At 33.4% G+C, this 21,142-nt stretch overlaps 2 protein-coding genes and 1 pseudogene across 2 annotated transcripts; 2 read left to right on the forward strand and 1 right to left on the reverse strand.

The window, feature by feature from the left end:
- Positions 1-7,529: 7,529 nt before the first annotated feature.
- Positions 7,530-8,970, forward strand: LOC104722117 (ethylene-responsive transcription factor CRF4-like). Its single transcript, XM_010440226.3, has one exon. It carries the CDS (start codon positions 7,717-7,719, stop codon positions 8,731-8,733), a length of 1,017 nt encoding a protein of 338 aa, XP_010438528.1. The 5' UTR covers positions 7,530-7,716; the 3' UTR covers positions 8,734-8,970.
- A 5,419-nt stretch (positions 8,971-14,389) lies between these two features.
- LOC104727708 (S-protein homolog 9 pseudogene) lies at positions 14,390-14,838 on the forward strand (annotated as a pseudogene).
- Positions 14,839-15,651: 813 nt separating this feature from the next.
- LOC104722119 (mitochondrial carrier protein MTM1) lies at positions 15,652-18,913 on the reverse strand. The gene is made up of 10 exons (XM_010440227.3): positions 18,106-18,913; positions 17,910-17,999; positions 17,661-17,789; positions 17,438-17,497; positions 17,180-17,350; positions 16,927-17,029; positions 16,610-16,701; positions 16,341-16,490; positions 16,203-16,261; positions 15,652-16,106 (listed from the first exon to the last, which is right to left on the reverse strand). The coding sequence occupies exons 1-10, from the start codon at positions 18,373-18,375 to the stop codon at positions 15,977-15,979; spliced, it is 1,254 nt and encodes a 417-aa protein (XP_010438529.1). The 5' UTR covers positions 18,376-18,913; the 3' UTR covers positions 15,652-15,976.
- Positions 18,914-21,142: the final 2,229 nt, after the last annotated feature.

The raw sequence follows: 21,142 nt of genomic DNA on the forward strand, positions 1-21,142 counted from the left end.
AGAGTACGGTTTGACAATGATGTTAAAGTTATCAACTTCTTACCAATTAAATCTATTCCAAGCAGATGCGAGATTGGTCGGATATGGAACAGAGTACTTGAATTATTCGTTAGGAAGGAACAAACCACCTTTTTCCCAAATAGTATGCTCAAAGCTACTAAAACTTTTTGCCATATTAGACCTTTTCACTTCAATGATAGAGAATATTTTAAATAGAAGGTTTAATCCATGAATTAGATCCCTCTTTACATGTTTGTAAATTTTTTGGTAAAATTTTCTCGTAAGTTTGTTAACGATTCATCCAGAAAATTCAAGAATGTATATTATGTTTAATGAAAGTGCTAGTCTCCCACTTGTATAATCAATTCAGAATTGTCTTTTATTAATTTGAGAGTTATATAAATCAAAGTTTATTATCTTTCTTGAAACTCCAACACTTGTATATAATTTGATATACTGTATATTGGGTTTACCGAGGCTTCCAAGTCCATTCGAATAAGTTTTTAATTAAATGTATGTTTTCACTACTCGAGCACTACTGATAAAACTTTTTAAAAGAAAATTTTATTCGAACCGAATGTTATTTTTCCTCCTAATGCATTGAAACAACCACTAGGTAGATGCACATGTAAATCAGCATCACATAAGGTCTTTGTGTGGGTTCATTGCAGTCGCATTGATTAACTTTGTCTTTTTTACATTTTCTTTTGTTTAAAGTTTTGTCTTGTACTTCATAATAGTTCTATTGTAAATATGTAACTGTAGGACTTAACTATATACTAGTTTATAGTAATTCTTATCTACACTACGTGCGTGTATTTTTAAAAAACTTTTCTAAGCACTTTAAACCATTGCATTTGTTCATGAGGTCTATAGGTTCGAAGTTGACAAAGTGTATAATAAAACCGGTAAACTAGGGTTGTTATAGTGTTATCTTACTATTGAAATTGTTTTTCATTAGTGTCAACCCTTTTCTTCATTAATTCGAGGCTTTTACATAACTCAATGGACTATCATCTAAAAAGTATACGGCCAATTTTTTTTAAAAAAATTGTTTGGTCAAGTATACCTCCAATTTAAGGATTAAGACAAAAAGAAAGAGATATTCATAGATTTAAATAAATTAAATCCACTAAAAGTGGTCAACTATATCGACCCCCCAACGGTCATGTTTCATGTATCAAAACACGAAAACTATATATTACTATAAGAAAGTAATACACCAAGTCTCAAGAGAAAAGGCAGACTAACTCCCGATGCAACCCAAACAACCACGATCACGTTGAGCATGGAAGATGTTTAAAGACTATATAGAACTTAACTTTTTTCTAAATTTTGGTAGATTTAATTATTACTAATTTTTAATAAGACGTTTATATCCTTACTTGAATCTTCAAATTACATATTTTGTAAAAACTTAACTGAAATTGCCTTTTTTCTTTTTTTTTTTTTTTTGAACAAAGACTTAAACTGAATTTGCCATGAAGGATAAATCAGAACTTTTAAACAATTAAACCAAACAATTTCTGTTGAAGAAAACATTAAATTAAAATGGACACTCAGCCGGTCACAAGAGTATCGGAGACAAGGAGTCACGAGGCACGGTAAAAAGTTTCGGTGAAAACTGAAAAGGAAACTCTCCAAACCAGATAATTTGTCTTGAACCAGATCCTAAAACAGACTGGTTTAACTATTTACTCTTTGTTCGATTCCCATGTTTTACCTAACAACAAAGCTAGTACGGTAGAAGCTAGCTACGATGATCGATAAGTTTGGACGCGCCTTTCAACAAATAATTAATAATTTTCAAAGGTTATTTTAAAGTTGAAATTTGCTTTATTTACGTATAATGTATTTAATATATATAAAAACATAGAGCGGAACAAATTTCTAGTAAATATGTAAGCTAATTGAATTTTTACACAAAAGACCAACATTTCTTGCTTGGAAACTAAGGCTGTCTACGATAATGACTTGAGAGTAGTACTCACGAGTCGAGACCGTATAGCTTCTGCTCCAAGACATAACATTAGCTTGGGAAAACTCGAAAACTCAGACGTTAATGTTGATATCCTATATAAGTAAAAGAGAAGTACAAAAGTGCTTCCAAGTCGGATCAATTTCACAAAAATAACCCGAAATTAAGGGAGTCAGATTCGAAAAAAAAAAATCTGCAGCGTTATAAATGGGTTATCGGGTTTTCCAAAAAATAAATCATAAAATAAATCATAAATGTAAACAATAATAAAGTCTCTTAGAAAATAAACCATAATAGTTAAGATAATATATATTTTCCTACAATTTAGGAAACTAACAAACATGCATACATAATTAATGTTTATTTTAAATTTATTGATATTAAATCGGACTATCAATCAGTAAGATCTCAATCTTTTATATATGTAAACTAATTTAGTTTTCATTATATATTAGTATATATTTCCGGAATTAGATTCCAATTAAATATAATTCATAAATAATGGTAATATAATTAAATAATTTTAAAAATATGAAAGATAAATTTTAAATTATATAACTATACAAAAACGAAAATACTAATGAGAATTAATGATATGTTTATAATTACATAAATATTTTCTATCAATTTTGTTATCATTCTTAATATGTATAATAAAAATACTAATGATAATTTAAAAAAGATATGGAAAGATGTTATGAGATTTTCACATATCTCTATCAATTTTGAGTTGCCTAAAAAACGGAAAACGTTTGTAACATTAGCATAATTTATGCAACATTATTGTTCAATTTGGAAACAACCAATAAATACAGTTTAGCAACCATATATGATTAGATTTCAAAGATTTTCACATATCTCTATCAATATGAACAATAATTTTTCTGATGTTTTTATTTATTTATGATTTTGTTTACTATATTCATGTATTTAATTTTACCCAATATGATATATGTTAATGTTTTTAATTTTAATTTTACTGGAACATCAAAACCATTGTGAATCTATCAAACTCGTATCTTCTTATGTGATACGGGTATGTACAAAATTTCATTTAATATTTTCTAATTATGATGCTGATTACGACTATCAAACTCAATTATGAATTTGATTAATATTTTTTATTGTATTCAGGACATATGAAGCATTACAAAAATTATCAAATTACTAATATTGTTGTTATGTGAATCAGGTATATACATAATTTAACTTAATCTATGAACTATTTTACATTTTTGTAAATAATTTGACTTAATATATGAACTATATTAATACTTTTATTTTTTACCCGTTTCCAAGAGAATCTAAAGAAAAAACCTGTAAATATCTATCCTAAGCAAACTCATTAACATAAAAAATAAAACCAAAGTTAGAAAATTCTAACAACACAAAATAATAAATAATTATGATGTAATGAAAATAGTGGGATTAGTAGTTCCGGGTTTTATTTATTTAATTTGTTTTCAGTTCAAGAAATATGATTTTGATATTTTTAAAAAGAGTCAATGATAATTTTTTCGGCTTTAATGTTTTGCTAAATTTCAAATTAGATAAATTTGAGTAAATGATAAATTGTTTTGCTAAATTTGAGTAAATGATAAATTAGACTAACATTTTTGGGTAAATGATAAATTGTTCTTATGGTTCATTACATTATACATATTAGTGTAACTTTTACAAGCAGAATATTTTTATAATATCTTATGTAGATTACTATTTTCTACTACTAAAATGATCAAATTGAATTATCTATTATTTGTGTGTTGTTAGTACTTTTCTAAACTTTTTAATATTTATTTTATCAAAACTCATTTTATTACCATTTACTCTCTTTTTTCCCTATTATTCTTTTATTGAAATTCATTACACAAATATGTGATTTAGTATAATTAACTGTAAAAACTAAGAATGAAAATATAAAATATTTTAATCTATTAATATCATATATATATATATTAATAAACAATTCCTGCGTTATAGCGCGGTCCGATTCTAGTTTGTTTATATTATCGTTAACTTGGTTGAGAAATAATCACTCAAGCGGTGACCTTCTCTAGTCTTTATTTGTCCATCAAAGTTCGAGCTCGTTCTCAATTAGTTTCAAGCAATATGCACCAAGACCAACGTACATCAAATTATATATAACTAATTAATGGTGATAAAGCTTTCGACGTTTTGATATTTTGAGGGGTGGCCCTTCTTTTTAGAATGAATCTTTTGTCCTTTCAATTTATTTATTATACTACCAAGTTTCGTTTATTTCTATTTGGATTCTTCGTTCATAACCGTAAATGGACACGTTATGCTCACATTATATCAGCTTTGCACAAGATCTTTCGCGCAATCTTTTTAAAGTTTTATCATCACGTGTCACCGATTAATGGTGAACCAAAGGATTTTTTTAATTGGGTTGGATATATCACTTCAACACTGTACGTAGTCATTGAAGTCTTATTGTCAATGGTTGGAAGTTGTTGTCGCTCCAAAATAGAAAGTATTCATGACATCATATAGCGGATTATATCATCTGTTTCACCATGGAGAGGATGGACTGATTCTCCTACACAATAATTTGATTCAATTGTTGTTACTAATCATTAGGAAGAATTTAATTTTCGATTTTGGATTTTCGTTTGCTACTTGATATGGAAATTGCATGTGTTCCTATACTAAACTTTTTACAAGCGACATCATGCCCGACCTGAACAAATACTAAGGATGGAGGGAAGTCAAAAATTTGGACATTCGTTTTTGTAGGTTTTAACGCTATAGAAGTAAATATTTACTGATTATAACGATTAATTCCGAAATAAAAAGAAAAACGTGGTCAAGCCTAGTCCAATCAAAAGATTCAGTTTGTCTAAATTTCAATGTACCCACTTAATTGTCGTTTTTAAGTAATACACATGTACGTATTACAATATGGTTTATATAGTATATATGGACGCATATATAATATATATACGTGGATTGGTCACTTGGCTCAATGGAGGACAGTGGCCAAGAACACTGCACTAAACCTCGGGGTTTGTCTTTTGTCAATCCAAAGGATTCTCCATGTCTTTCTCTCTCTCTCTCTCTCTCGTCCTTCCCACTTTGGATCTCCAGAATCAAATCGTTCTCGCCTTCTCTCACACACCTTATTTTTTGGTTGTCTTCGCTCTCGGTTTGTATTTAATTATATACAAAACATTATTTGTGGAAGTTATGATCAGTATGTTTTGATGAAAACCAATGACAAATTGTACTAATTAAATATACATAAATTTCATTTAGCTACAAAGATTAACGATTGAAACATTACAATGACGTAGAGGTGTGAATTAGTACTGAAAACTATTGCTCTGTTCAAAAAAAAAAAAAAACTTATGCTCTGTTCTTGTTGTGAGACGTTTAATATTAATGCTTGATTTATTAAGGTTAATGGTCAAATCTGATCACACAGGATTTCATGCCACCTCAATCATGTTTTGGATTGTTTTTAGTCAGCCTTATTGTGCTCCTCGTCAGACTAACGTAACAAACAAATATTCGCTCGTTTTTCTTGTTTTGGTTTCATATTGAGCTTTGCCATGCCAACCCTAAACTAAATCAGAACTCGGGTTTGAGATGACATATATATCGACACAACTTTAATTTACAAAATTAAAACACTATTTGGGGGGTTTTATTTCAACAAAATTGGACTTTTCAGACTCAGACCAGGACAAGTTAGTAAAATAAATTTAGTATGGACATCTCCAGATTATATATACTTCAGCTATGAATAACGTCTGTATCAAAAAGCAGTCATTAAAACCAAAAATTAACAATCTCAATGTAAAGAGAGGAAGAAAAAAAACGTTTCTCAGATGTATAAAATGTTTACAACACATAAATATTAATTCATTTTACACAGTTATATTATATCAAAAACCCTTTAAATATCGCTTTTTATTCATCATTGAACGTTTAACAATAAATAAATTGTTAAGGACAAAAGCCTTGAAACGGAAACAAATAAAAATAAGCGCCAAAGCCTATATATGTTGGCCGCCACGTTAGTTATCATTTGTATAAATTAACAAGATTTTACTGAATAATTTGGTTACTATGCTGTCCTTAAAAAAATCATATATTAACAGAAACAAATATTGTATATTTTCTCAACCGGAAAATAAGATTGTGATTCCCTTTATTTTGCAGTAGTTGGAAACTTGGAATTAAACGTATACTAATACTCAATACTCATTTGGGAAATGAATATATAGTATTTACACAAATAGTAGTATTTTTTTGTTTACTGTTGAATAAGCACTTTAAGGAAAACATATCACGTGACAGGTTGGTTGTTCATAAGAAATGAATGCAATTGCACGAAACAGCTCAAACAAGTCGCTCCTACATACATATGTCGGTCAAACCTATGTGAAAGTCATGCTATATTATTTTTTAATAGTATTTTTTTGAAAATGTTTAGTAAAAATTTGTCTTTAAGTAAACAAATATAATATTAAAATAAAAGATATTTTTTTTCAACCAAAAAAATATGAAAGCAGTTATAAAAAAAAAAAAAAAAAAAAAAAAAAGCGGGGACCGGGTATCTTGGGGTCACGTGATAACGTATATCAAAGAGACTAGAAGCCACGCGCGGACATCAAAAGTATATCTCAAACAAAATACGTGTCAATATATGATTTGTTTATATGAATGCGGCGTCCCGTATGGGGAAAAATCTGAGTGAATCAAAGAATATGTGGCTAATATTATCATATCAATGGGAGAAGTGACGATTTTGAGAATGTTTAAAACCTCCCAAAAAGAAAAAAGAAACAAACAGATAGATAACAGCTATATTTCCGTTTCACAAAAAAAAATCAAACGTCTTAAATTTTACACTATTAGTGTTATTTTCATAAACTGATATCAAATACTAGTGATTAGTACTTTTTTTGTTTCACAAAAATTTCATTTTAAATGTATTATTTCTGTATTTCATAAATTTGTTGTTTTCTATTTTCAATACGAATTTTACTAAGCAAATACTATCAAATTTAACCCTATTATGTTAGTTTATTAATTAAGAAATAAAAATAAACTTAATGTATTATTAAAGTGCAAAGTGCAAAGAGATTATTTTTTAATATGTATATGAGTATATGACAAACAGTAGAATAACATTTTTTATGAAAGAAAGAGAGTATAATTTAACAAAATGATATATTTTTAGAATATTTTTACGTAGTTTCAAATATATTGACCCAATATTTTTACGTGAAAACATATTTTCCAAAGTTTTTGAATCATTTTTTTTTTACATTTTCCCAAAGTATTTTGAATCAGTTTTTTTTTAAAAGATACTAGTATTTTGAATCTTCACAATTAAAACATACATCCCCTCTTTTAAAATTAAAAAATCTATTCGAAGAGATATACGAATTATTGTCAAAAAAAAAAAAGGAGATATAAGAAAATTAAAAGGCTAATAATTTTTAAAATATATATTTCTTTTTATGATTAATATATTTTACCAATTATGGCTAAAGCCCGAAAGATCCTATAAAGTAGGATTTAACAGTGACTTCTGAATCTTCTTCACTTTAAACTTAACTCTCTCTCATTCTCTCTTTCTCTATACAAATCTCTCTCAAAGATTTTTTTCACCAGAAGAATCTCTGTTTCTTTTTCTTTTCTTTCGAATCTATTTTTTTTTTTTTAAAGAAGAGAAAAGGAATAAGGTGAAGAAACGAGTGGTGGTGATGATGGATGAGTATATGGATTTTAGACCAGTCAAGTACACAGAGCACAAGACTGTCATCAGAAAGTACACTAAAAAGTCTTCCGTGGAGAAGAAGAATAAGATGAGTGATGGTGCTGCTCGTGACTCGTCGTCCTCCAGGTTGGTTCGTGTTTGTCTCATTGATCGTGACGCCACTGACTCATCAAGCGACGACGAGGAGTTTCTCTTCCCTAGGAGACGTGTCAAGAGACTCATCAACGAGATCAGAGTCGAGCCTAGCTCCTCCCCCTCTTCCTCTTCCGGCGACGTCTCCGCTTCTCAGACCAAGGACCGGAAAAGGCTCCCCGTTGATCCTCCTCCTCCTCCTGTTCAAACCCAGAAGAAGTACCGCGGCGTCAGACAGCGACCTTGGGGAAAATGGGCGGCGGAGATTCGTGACCCGGAGCAACGCCGGAGAATCTGGCTCGGTACTTTTTCTACGGCCGAGGAAGCTGCCATCGTCTACGACAACGCAGCTATCAAACTCCGTGGCCCCGCTGCTCTAACCAACTTCGCCGTACCACCTGAACCGGAACCGGAACCGGAGAGCAACATATCGGTTTCGACATCAGAATCAGTGGACGACTCTCAACATCTATCGTCTCCGACATCAGTTCTCAACTACCAAACATATGTCTCCGAGGAGGCACTCAATGACCATGTCAAACCGGTTAAACAAGAGTTTCTTGAACCAGAACAAGAACCAATAAGCTGGCATCTTGGACAAGGTAATAATAACACTAATACTGATGACTCGTTTCCATTGGACATTCCATTTCTCGACAACTACTTCAATGAGTCACTACCAGACATCTCCATCTTCGACCAACCTATGTCTCCTATTCATCAATCATCACATAATGGTTTCTTCAACGATCTCGTCTTGTTTGATAGCAACTACAACACAGGAGAAAACTGCTCTTCCGATATCAAAGAGATTGGTTCAATGTTCAACGATCTTGATGATTCTTTGATATCCGATCTTTTACTTGTGTGATATTATTATTTCCCCCCAGAACCAAACTCCGGTTCGGTTGCAAATATCTCCCGTGTGAGTCAAATTTTGTCTGATGTTTTGATAAGATTTCGTTTTTGTTTTTTACTTTCCTAGTGTTTAATGATTTTGTTGAGAAGTAATTTAATGTTTGTCGTCGGCTTGTAAAACAGTTTTGGAGAAGTATCCGGGAAAAGTAAGTAGTAATTAATTAATTAGTAAATTTGTTGTTCTTGTCAATTTCATTTCTTTGGGTTGCACGAACGTGTTTATGGTGTTATTATTGTGTTTTTTTATCTTGTATAAACGAGTTGATTATAAAAAGCGAAACTAAAATTCTCTTTGGCGAGACCACACGAGGAGGCGCAAATCACGCTAGTGACCGGTGGAGCAAGTGGCTTTTGGGTCAGGTCTAAGTCAGTCGGTGCTCCTTTTGCCTTTTCCTATATCGCTTATTAAAAAGTGTGGGTTTCGTGTTCTGACGCTGGCGGTAAATAATACTACTATTTACAGAAATAAATCAAATTAGAAACTATCCTTTTCAGATAAAAAAATTCCTATGAATGAGTCTTTGACTAAAATATATTTTTTACTAAAATTTGATTTTAAAAACATATTCATCGTTGACTGATTCTCAATCAAATCAATTAGATTTTTTGAATAATTCGTCACTTTCTGGTTTTGCTATATACTTTCATATAGACAAAAAGGGCAAAATGTCCTTTAAGTGAAATTAGTGTTCAATTGCAATGAGAATCCAACGAGAATGGCTTCCAATTCCATATATAGATACGAAATACTTGGCCGGATTTTACGTATTTCTGTTTTACTCAATAACTGAATTTGTTTAAACCTTTGAAAATATTGATTTTCAGATCCTATAAATCTGTTTAAAAAATCATATTTGTTCCGAACTTCCAATATTTTCTTGTAAATTAACCCAACCTTAATTCCTATTTCCGGGGTAAATACATGATTTATGTCCTTAAGATATTTAAATCCAACACCTAATTTTCTTTTTAACTCATATATTCCTAACAACCAAATCATAACAAAGGCCAAACATCATCACAAGGGAGGAGCAAAAGGTACGAATAATTATGTCCCAAACCATATGAGATAATTATGTTACAACTTACTAGGTAAGGGAGTTGAATGAGTACGAATTGTTGCACTAGTGTAAGAAATAATAATCCCAGGCGCCTCTCCACATGTTGTCTTGTACCATATATCATTACTATGTTTGAACTCATACGGTATATACATTTGGTCACCACATTATTTTTGTGCCTAATAGTTAATATATATACAACAAACAAAAAATGGCTAATACGTTAATTAGCTCGTTTGGGTATTGTCTACCGCCTAGTTTTATTACAATTATATTCGAGATATAATTCTACAAGTCCCTTTCTTTTGAAGAAAATGTGAGAATACTTCAACGTATGGTCAACGAAACCATAGCCACCAAAAAATATTTCAGAAAGTATATATAGGAAAAGAATTTTTACTTTTCGTAGACATGGACGATGACTAATTAGTCACTTTTTGTTTTGTAAACTATAACAGTTAAATTCATCGGCCAGGTGTTTCTATTCTGAAAAAAAAAATCTTCATTTACAAAGTGGCCACATAAAAAGGTTTGACATACTAATTATAAAGCTTAGTGTTTTGTTTGGTTTATATACCAATTTTAAATGCAAGGTTAGACATTATTATTTTTGTTCTCTTTTCTTATCCAGCATAGTATATTGTTGTCAGATTTCAACATGAATAAAATCAAATAAGAGAATGTGTTCACTAGCTATATGGTTGCGCGTAATGGATGCAAATCTTTATCGAACATTAGTGGTTTGCAGCATTTTATGTCGCTACCAAAAGTTCAAATTCAGAACATCATGATTAATCAAGTTAAACTGTTTTAACTTGTTACTGATTGAGATGCGTTACTATTTTTTTCCTACTTCTTTTTGTCTCATCTATCTTCTAACTCTTTTCGGGGCCTCATTCATGTAATGTAATAATGTTCTAGTTTATTTGTGCATCAAAGAAGGTATTTAGAAGTCTCCTATTTTAATGTTGACTAATAAAAGCCGCCTTTTTGTTTCTTAAATGTTATTTTGTCGGGTTATATCAAAAAGGAGGACTAATAAAAGACATGTAGAAGAAATCTATTAGAAAATACTACGAAATAGGTCAGTGTCGGGGAAAAGTCGATGACATCGTCAAAGAACTCTTACGTGGGAAAACAGACTTTATGTTTCGACAAACGAAGACTTAAAAATTCATCGCTAACTAAATCTGGACAATATGAATAATGTTTTTACACGTCGTAGGGTTACAATTCAGGAAATCATAATAGTATTCATATCTAAGAAGATCTAATGAGAGGGGCAATATTTCATAATTTCTTCAAAGGGTTCATCGATCAATTTAGTCCTTTATTATATATTTTCTAATTTTTCCTTTGATTGATTGACTTTACGAATTCGATAATGCTAAAGAAGCGTTGACGTGATAATTTCATTATCACTGCAGCATGTACCAAATGGCAAGATGGAAGGGTTTGTTATCTAGCCCGCTCTGTTTTACAGGTGACGATTTATGCACTGTGGCATGAGAGGAATCGGAGGAAGCATGGCGAGCAACCATCTCCTGCTTCTTCCCTTATTCAGCAAATCGATCAACAGATCAGGGATCAAGTTCTGGCGATAGGTCTCATGAGGGATCGACGACAATACATTACTCATATGGCTAGAATCTAGAAGTTGATTTTTGTATCCTTTGTTTTTCAACTTTTAAAACACTGATGCACTAGTTGTACAAGAGCTTTCTTTTTTGAATATAGTTTAACATTACATTAAAAAAAAAAAAAAAAGATAATGAAATTATGGGGCTAGACAATTTCTCGAAAAATTAAGTTCTAAGATTATTAGATTTGATTAGGTGCTCTCTTTATGAGCCCTTTTTTTTAGCAGGTTTAAATTAAATCATCAAAAATATCATCAAAAACATCTGATAATAGTTTTTTTTATATATCTTCTTCTTTTTTTTTGCTGATAAAAATATACTAATATGTTTTATATTTTTGAAATTTAATTTTACAGGCTTCAGATGAGGTCCATTATTGCATCGGCATACATGACCAACCAGCTTTTACCCATCCTCTTCTAAAAAATCACACAATACAGGTTTGTTTATTACGTTTTTAGATAATTTATTTTATTTATTGTAGTATGTGTTGATTATCATTTATAATTTAATTTGGTGTTACTAAAAATTTTAAACTTTTTTTTGTTACAGAAGTCGCCGTTAGAGATTCCTAGAGCGATTGGAACTGGGACAAAAACTGAATGGACAACATACGAGGCTCACGTCAGCAAGGTGAACTGCCCCGCATGTACTATACCAGTGCAAAACATAACCGCTTTGGGTCATCGGGCAAAACCTGAAACGGGCACGGTTAACCGTAGCCCCCAACACGAGGTACATAAAACGGTTAATCCTATTATACCTATATTTTACTGTACTAGTTACACGTTTTAAAACTGTGTCGATTCAAAAAAAAATATATGTTTTAGTCCATACTTTTTTTCTTTTTGTATCCATGTTATTAAAATAAGGTGATTTATGTTTGAAAATAGAGATCTCCATTTTTGTGTCCATGTTTAGAGACTTTTTGATTCATATTTTTATTAAATTATACATTACAAATTAGTCCCTTAAGTAAATCATCAAAAACATGAACAGACCATCTCCAACCTATAACCATTTCTATATGTAGACTCCATTGTAGATAAAAAAACCTTTCCCAAAATAGAGATCTCCATTTTTGTGTCTATGTATAAAGACTTTTAATTCATTTTTCAATAAATTATAAGTTACAAATTAGTCCCTTAAATTTTATAGATATTCAAATTTTATACCCAAATAAAGTTAGTTATTATTTATTCATACTTAAACTTATAAATAATATGGAGAAAAAATATTTAGCAATTCTTAAGAAAAATTTAAGCAATTCTTAAGCAAAGTTTATGCAATTTTTACACTTGGTAACATTTTTGAAATTTGTCTTTTCTTTTTTTGCTTGTGACAAAAATAATAAGATGAAACAAAAAAAAAACATCCAATTTTTTACAAATCCCCTTCCACGAAACAATCACAATCTGATTGTGAATTTTTTTTATAAATAATAATAAACAATTGATATCGAATATTTGGAACTCTATCAAATCTTAGAAAATTTTAAGTGAAGTCTATTTTTCTCTAAAAGTCTTCCTCTTTCTTTATGCTATGAAAAATCGAAACCTTCCCTTCCACTTAGCGTTTTCCAGAATTAGTAATAATTTTTTATTTGATTCCCGTCGATTAATGTGATAGTTATTCTTTTCTTATTCTTCTTCTTAACTTAAATCATTATTCAACGTATTTTCTAAAGCGCCAAGTCTTCCAACCTCAACGACTTGTGGGTGATTTCAAGTTTTGAAAACCCGAACAAGATGATCAGAGAATAATAATAAAATTGATATCGAATCTAGGGATCAAATCTTAAAATTGGTAAAGTGAAGCCTTTGTTTCTAGGAGAGACTTCCTCTTTCTTTACAATTTTGAAAAATCGAAACCTCTGTTCCAATTAACGTGTTCCATACAAAGTATATTTTAGATTTGTTTCGTTTCTCTTCGTCTTCTTCTTCGACTTCCTCGTAGCGATTTGCTTCGTTTCTCTTCGTCTTCATATCATGTCGAACTCCTCTGAAGAATATGATTCAACAATGTCTACAGAAATCACCGAAGAGTTCCATCAAGAAATATCACAAAGTGCTTATGCACTCAGCACGCCAAAAGCGGCTTTGAAGTTTTGTCGTTAGATTTAGCTAAAAAGATATATTTAAAAAGATATTCTGCAACTTTTTGATAAATATAAATTATTCTATAGAATATATTATTATAAATGTGAGTTTTAGTATTTTCGTTATAAATCAAATTTATTACCATAAATGTCGGATTTTAATTAGTTATTACTTATTTATATATAGATATATATATATATATATCTGATTTTTAATTCGGATTCGATTTCTGATCCAAAAATGAGTTAACAAAATCTTAATTATAATTCAACTTTTAGCAATATATTATTTATTAAATTTTGAAAATAACACAGTACATTTCAAAAGTTCTCTTGGTCCGTATAACATTCGCATGATTAGTTGTGTGTTGGACAAGACATCGTAGACGGAAAATCTGCTAATTACTTGGTGAGAAAACATATTACTTGGTGAGAAAACATATTACACGATATATATATATATATGGAAAGTTCTTGAATATATATTGACGGATACCAGCAGATCAAGGATGAATAAGGATTATCGAGTGCACATACCTTATCGATTGTTCGGATTCTAAATGTCATTTATTGAAATTAGCCTCCAATGTCAGAGATCACGGTCACAAATGCATATCATTAAAGTTGAAAGATTAGTTATTATCAAACTTTCCAAAACAAAACAAAGATTTTGTTTAAGAATATTACGCCTTAATGAGATGCAAAAATCATAAGAAAAATTGAATGCCTGAACATGACCTCCTCCTATAAATCAGAACCTTCTACTTATCAGATACAGATCAGTCCTAAATGCCAAAAAAACACACACACACACACATATACTTTGATCAAGCAAAACAATGAATTCTTTCTTGTGCTTTTTGCTTATCATTGCATTGTGTCTTGGATCGAGCAACGCGATCTGGGAAAAAAACACTGTACATTTCAAAAATTCTCTTGGTCCACAAAACATTCTCAAAATTCATTGTGTGTCGGACGAAGACAACCTAGGCGTTCATTTCTTAAGCCCTGGACAAACCTATGATTTTAGTTTTCGTGATAGTTATTTGAAAACTAAATTTAGTTGTGACTTGTGGCAGGGTCCTGATTTCAGATTTCATGCATCGTTTACGGCATATGAAGGTAAATATATCATTGCTCGTTATGGTATAAATGTTTTTTGGGATGCTAGAGAAGAAGGAATATACCGTGCAGAGGGTAAAGAAACGCCCAAACTATTGTACAGTTGGACCCTCTAGAAATATTTATCCCTCAAATAAAGTTGGATTCATAATATTTTTCTATTATGTTTTTTTTCTTTTCACAAATTTTCTATTATGTTCTTGTAAGGTTTCTTTACCTATTAAAAATAAATTTAATCATTGCAATCCCATTTATTGAATATGCACACCTCCATATATGTGTTAATCTTGTCGTGCTTAGATATAGATCGATGATTCAAAAGATCAATCAAACGGATTACAACGACAGATTTGAGATATGAGTTCAAGGAACTCTAAGTTTAGTTCAACAATGTAGAAATGATTCAACAAATAGGATTATTAAATTGATGAAGTCACCAAAGAGCCTTCTTATTCCGTGAAATCAAGAGATTATGAAGCTGCCTTGTCTTACAAGAAGTTAAATAAGAGTCAAATCACTTTTTTTTTTTTTACTTTCTAGCTGTGTAAATCTATTGTTTATGGAGCAAATATATATGTAGGAAAAAAAGAGAGTTTTGCTTGGCTTCTTCTTCGTTTTCTTCTTCTTCTTGGTATTGTTTATTCATGAACTTCCTGCAGTTTGGGGCTCATAAACATGACACCTTGAATTCCTCTAGCACATCGTTCTTAAGAAGTTAAGTTCTGAAGTTCTTAAGAAGTTGAAGAGGCAAAACACATTGTCTATCAGAAATTCCTCAACAAGTGACTACAGCAAAAATGGTTCCAGATACAGTGAGCATACCTCCATTCTTTAACCAGCTCGGGAGGCACACATGGCGTGATTTTATGTAGAACACTTGCAACACTGAGTAAACGAGCCGTGTATTCGTTTGCATATTACACATCTAGAACACTTTTACCACATTTGACTTGCCAAAAAATAAAAAGAGTCTCATTCCTTAGTAAAAGATCATATTCTTCACAAATGGGCATTGTTGCTATCATCATCTTATGTCTTCCACTAATCACACTAAGCCAACCTAAGTCTGATGAACGATCAAGCCGACATAAACCGGATTAAACATTTTAAATAGCCGGTATTAATAACTGGACAAAATTCCGGCTCATATGAAACAAGGGCTTGGAGGACTCAGCCTGTTTAACTTATTCTGTTAATTTAAAGAAAAACAAACTACAACCTAAAGCCGTATCCACATTCATGTGTTATGTGTATGAGATTCGTGACTTTGTTGGGTCATGATGAAGCGTGGTGATGCAAAACATACTTGACCACCTCGTAGAAGGAAACCACTATCCCTACCGATGGTCCTGCACGCGCCACTCGTGGACCCATTCCCATGAACAGTCCTCTCATCCCTCCATCCCTGTGTGTATGTATTTGTTGTTATGTCTTATTTCAATACAAACACAGAGCTTTTGACAAATAAAAAATGGAATCTTTCAAATATCTATATACATACCTCCAAACCTCTACTAGTGTCTGTCGCGTCGTCATTATCAACGCCCTACCAGGATCCTTCTGAATTAATGGCAGGGACAAACATAAGTAGGGTCTTAATAAGTAACTAGACAAGTTTCCCGATGGAAAGCAAACAAACCTCTATCTGTCTTCTTGTTCTTGCAACGTCAAGAGGACAAGTAGCAGCAGCAGCGATACTTCCAGCTACAAAACCAGTAGAAAAGTTTGCACCGAAAACACCAAGAAGATTTGTATCATTGCCAACAACTCCCAGAAGCCTTCTTCTCATCTGTACCAAAGGGGAAGGTCAAACCAATTCACTTAACTGGGTTATGTAATTTGGCTTAAACTGCCTTACAAACATCTCTCTGCAATTGTAAAATGTTTAGAAAATGTCAAAAATCTTACTGCCTCGAGGGTCCCCCACAAGATTGCTGAGAATGGAACATCACGGGCAAGCTGTGCACCCAAGCCTCTATAGAGAACACGATAGTTGTGCACTGTAACAGGGAAAAATGTATATTAAAGACTAAACAAAACAAAAACTCTGGCTCTTCAATGTCCACACTCCACACGCATGCATCTTTGGTTGTGATTGCTAATTAAATGGTATGCCTAAGAGAGGGAAAACTCTACTTGATTATACATGCGCTAGAGATTATGACTCCAAGATATCAAATATTTTGGCATTTCTGTGGCTTGAGATGAAAGAAGAAGTAACTTACAACTACTCTCGAAGTTATTTGCTGTCCTGACTTCAGAGACTACACCAACTAGAGTTTTAAGAACTCCCGGAGGCTTCATACCGCTTTTTGCTTCTTTGAATGCCTAATTAGAAATAACAGTAAATAGAATATTACTCGCGAGTCATTCATAGAAAGAGTACACACAGACGAAAAGCACAACACACGTCTGACGAAAAGCATAACACACGTCTAGAGTTACAAGACTACACACAGACGAAGTAGAAGCCAATACCTGCATACGCGTTCTTGCAAGGTCAATTGGATAGCACACTGTACAAGCTAAGGACCGCGCTAGGGACCCTGCCACAACAGGCACACACCATGTCGTAGCAGGAGCTTTCTCCCGAGATAATATTTCCAACCGGTTGCGAAACAAATCATAGAATGGTAGATACATCCCAACCTGTGCAAAACTTAAGAGTTGAGTAATCCATAGTGTATCCAAACAAACAAACAAACAAATCCCGCAACTATAAACAAAAGAGCATACCATGGGCACAGCTACGGCAAGACCAGCATTAGTCCCTCTCCAGAGTCGTGACAGTCCCTCCTGCATCAGTCCTTGAGTTAGGATATAGAGAAACAGCAAGATTCTAGCTAAAAACCATGCCACATACCCCAAACAAACACCTCATGTAGCTAACTATATCATCTTCTTTTATCTTTGCGAAACTTTAAACAAGATATAAAGAAAATGAGTTCCACAAGCTCACCTGTCGTATGATCTTGGTGAAGACATCAAATGTTCCTTTGTACTGAAAACAATCCGGCGGGCAAATAGAAACAGTACCTTGAACACCAGCCCGTGAACATGAAGGAGAACATCTCAAGTCTGCAAACATCTAAACCCCAAAAACGAAAAGATTTTACTAAAACCGGGCAGTGAAAATATAGAAAGTATCAACCTTCAAAACAACTCTCCTACAAGAACAACAACAGCAACAGAGAATTCAGACACATACCATGTTTGGTCCAAAAAATGCCATTCGTCCAATGGAGTTACTGAGTGGGTGGGAGTAAGACAACCCGGCGGCTTGAGCTTGCAATCGAGTCTGATAAACAAATCACAGTATAAAACATTTAAATCCCTCGCCGGTAAAAAAAAAAAAGTTCCCCGGCGGCGAATCAATAAACCAACTGAAAAAACATATCTCATACCTTGACAACGTCGAGAGGATTTAAAGTAACGGCGGACAAAACCGCAGCTCCGGCGGCCGAGAAAACCCTTCCCGTAAATCCTAGATCGTTCTTCGACGAACCCTTGTCCAACTGAGGCGGAGAAGCTATACCAAATCTTCTCACATCATCTCTAATTCCATCAGTCGAATCAATGATGGAAAAATCACGGCTTTCTATAGCCGCCGGAGACGAAGACGACGACATTTCAGAAGCAACCCAAATATTCTCCGGGCGCTCTGCCTCTACCATGTTTAAGATTCGTCTTCTGTATTTTAACCCGAGAATGAGAGGGTTGTAAAGCAGAGGTTTTGATTCAATCAAAAAGCTTCGATTTGAAGCTAATAGGAAAATTTCTGATTTTATTTAGGATTTAGAGGAAAAAAAAGGTTTAATTATTTTTTTTTATTTCTTTCCAGATTCCTTGGAGAAGAGGGAAAAAAAAAAAAAAAAAACAAGAGGAGAGAAAGGGAAAGAATTAGGGCAAACCAGAGCCACAAAGGAGCTAAACACTGGAGACTTCAGTGGGTAGCCACACAGCAGAAGAAACCCTAAAAACTACTCAACGCGGCGTTTTTGGAAGATTCTACACGCCTTTTAATCTAACCAAACAAACCGAGAGATGTCGATGTCGGTTTGGTTATACCAATTGAAATATTCAACCAATACCAGTTCACCACGTTGTCAATCAAAATTAGGCTTCAAAGAAAGAAGAGGATTTTCGAATTTGTAAAGGGGCTCTCTCGCCACAATATATAATGCTTTCGCTATGCTACTTTAAGGCTTTAACAAAAGTATTATAATTTGGTGGTGAAGAGGCATAAAGAGTGGCGATCAACAACGTGTTGATTTGAAGAGTCCACCACGTAATATATTTTCTGTACCGACTCAAACCGTGTCTTTAACTTTTTCGGTTATGTTAAACCAGTTGAATAATAGTGAAATTAAAGCAAATCAGAGCCGGTCCTTTTTTGTTCTGTCAGCAAGTTTGGATCTTCGCGAAGGCCATTGAATTTAGAATTTTCGATTTTCCGGGGCTCCACGATTTTTATAATTCTTTCTTTTGATGCCGTGGAAGTATTTTGGTGGTGAGGAGTCCTTAAGAGTGGCAATCCACGTGTCCTTGATTCCACCAAGTACACCTCGTTATGCTTTTATGTACCGACTCAGACCGTGTGTGTTTATCTCCATTTTTTCTTCATTTATTTAATGGTTGGCTGTTAGATGGACTTATTGGTCACTCGATTTATATTTATTTTACATCAAATTTTCAAAATCGTGAGGTGCTCACATACTGGAGAGAGAGAAAGAGAGAGAACTTTTTTTTTTTTTTTTTTGTCAAATCTGTGAATTTTCATTAGTTGAAAAACTTGTAAAAGTTACAAGAGCATGATACAAAGATTGTTTCTCGCCAAAAAAAATTAAAATTGAGGAAGAATCAATTTTAAAGAAGAGCTAGTTATAAGTATTGCAACCACGTCCCCAGTAGGTTCTCAAATTTCTTCCATCTTGCCTTTGCCAGAATAACATCACTGACTTGCCTGTCCATGATCTTGAATAGGATATCGGTCTCGGTTGCGATGCTATTGCCGTACATGTTACTCCTTTTGTGCCAGATGCCATATATGATGACTTGGGTAACTAATCTTCTTAGAATGCGAGTGAAAGTTGTTCTTCAGTATCCAACCAAATTCATAAAGCTTTCCAAGTGTGAAAAGAAAAGGGCATGTACCCCCGTCTTCTAGTTGCTTCATTCCAGAGGTCCACACTCACCTCACAACATAGAAAAAGTGGTCTTTTGACTCAACAACCATACTGCATAGGCAACAACTCGTTTCAATTGCATACCCCAGTTTGCAAGTCTCTCCCTGGTGGGGAGTCTGTTAAGGTGAGTAAGCCACATGGTGAAAGCATGGCGTGGAATGGCTCCTTTAAACCAAATCTGCTTTGTCCAGATCAGTGGAGTTTGTCGTGGCCGTAAAGCTTCCCAAGTTTGTTTTGTGTGAAACTTAAGTAGCTCTTTGTCCCCAACGAACCACAAAAATGAATCCAGCTCATACGATGATGCAGGAGGAGATATTGTTGTGAGATAGATGTGAAGAGCTTCAGCCTCTAGGGATTTGGCTGTCCTAATTTTCCAACCCGAGGGTGATGAAACAGAAGAGACAGTTGCAATTAGTGGGATACATGTTTGAGAAGACCCTGAGGGACCCATATAATCAATGAGTGGGCCGAAATGCGTCCAGGTATCGTACCAAAAGCTCAGAGACCTCCCATTACCTAGTTTGCATCGGATGAACTTATGGGCGATAGTCCTCATGTGGAGAAGAGCTCTCCAGGTCCAGGAGGTTTGCTTTTTCACATCCATCGACCAGAACCTTTGCAGAGTATAATCGCCATATCAGCTTCAAGCACAGAGTCTTATTCCACGATTTGAAACAGCGAAATCCTAGTCCACCCTCTTATCTTGGCAGGCATAGGGTGTACCAGGCTACTTTTGCAACAGGTCTCTTTATTATATCCCCACTCCACAAGAACCTTGTACAAAGACTTTCTATTTTTCTGATGCAACCCTTTGGTAAAATGAAAGATGAGGCCCAAAAATTTACTGTGCCGTAGATGACCGATGTGATTAGTTCCTTCCTGCCTGCATACGATAGAGCCCTAGAGGACCAAGAGGAAAATCTGTTCGTGAGCTTGTCAAGCAAAGGTCTGTAGTCTGACGGCCTTAGTTTGCGATACATCAGCGGTAGTCCCAAGTAGCGGATAGGCAGTGAACCAATATTGAAACCGAGCGAGGACATCCGCAAGGATTCAGTATGGTTCACACCTGCAAGGAACAACTCGGTCTTGGTCATGTTCATGGTGAGGCCAGAGGCGGAAGAAAAGTCTTGGAGCACTACCACAATCTGTTCCAAGGAGTTCATCTTACCATCAAAAAACACCATGATATCGTCTGCAAACGCTAGGTGAGTCACATGTGGGTCTGAAGCTGAGGGATGGTATCCAATGAGATTGG

The sequence above is a fragment of the Camelina sativa genome, chromosome 11, assembly GCF_030686135.1.
Source record: "Camelina sativa cultivar CO46 ecotype springtype chromosome 11, ASM3068613v1".
Lineage (NCBI taxonomy): Eukaryota > Viridiplantae > Streptophyta > Magnoliopsida > Brassicales > Brassicaceae > Camelina > Camelina sativa.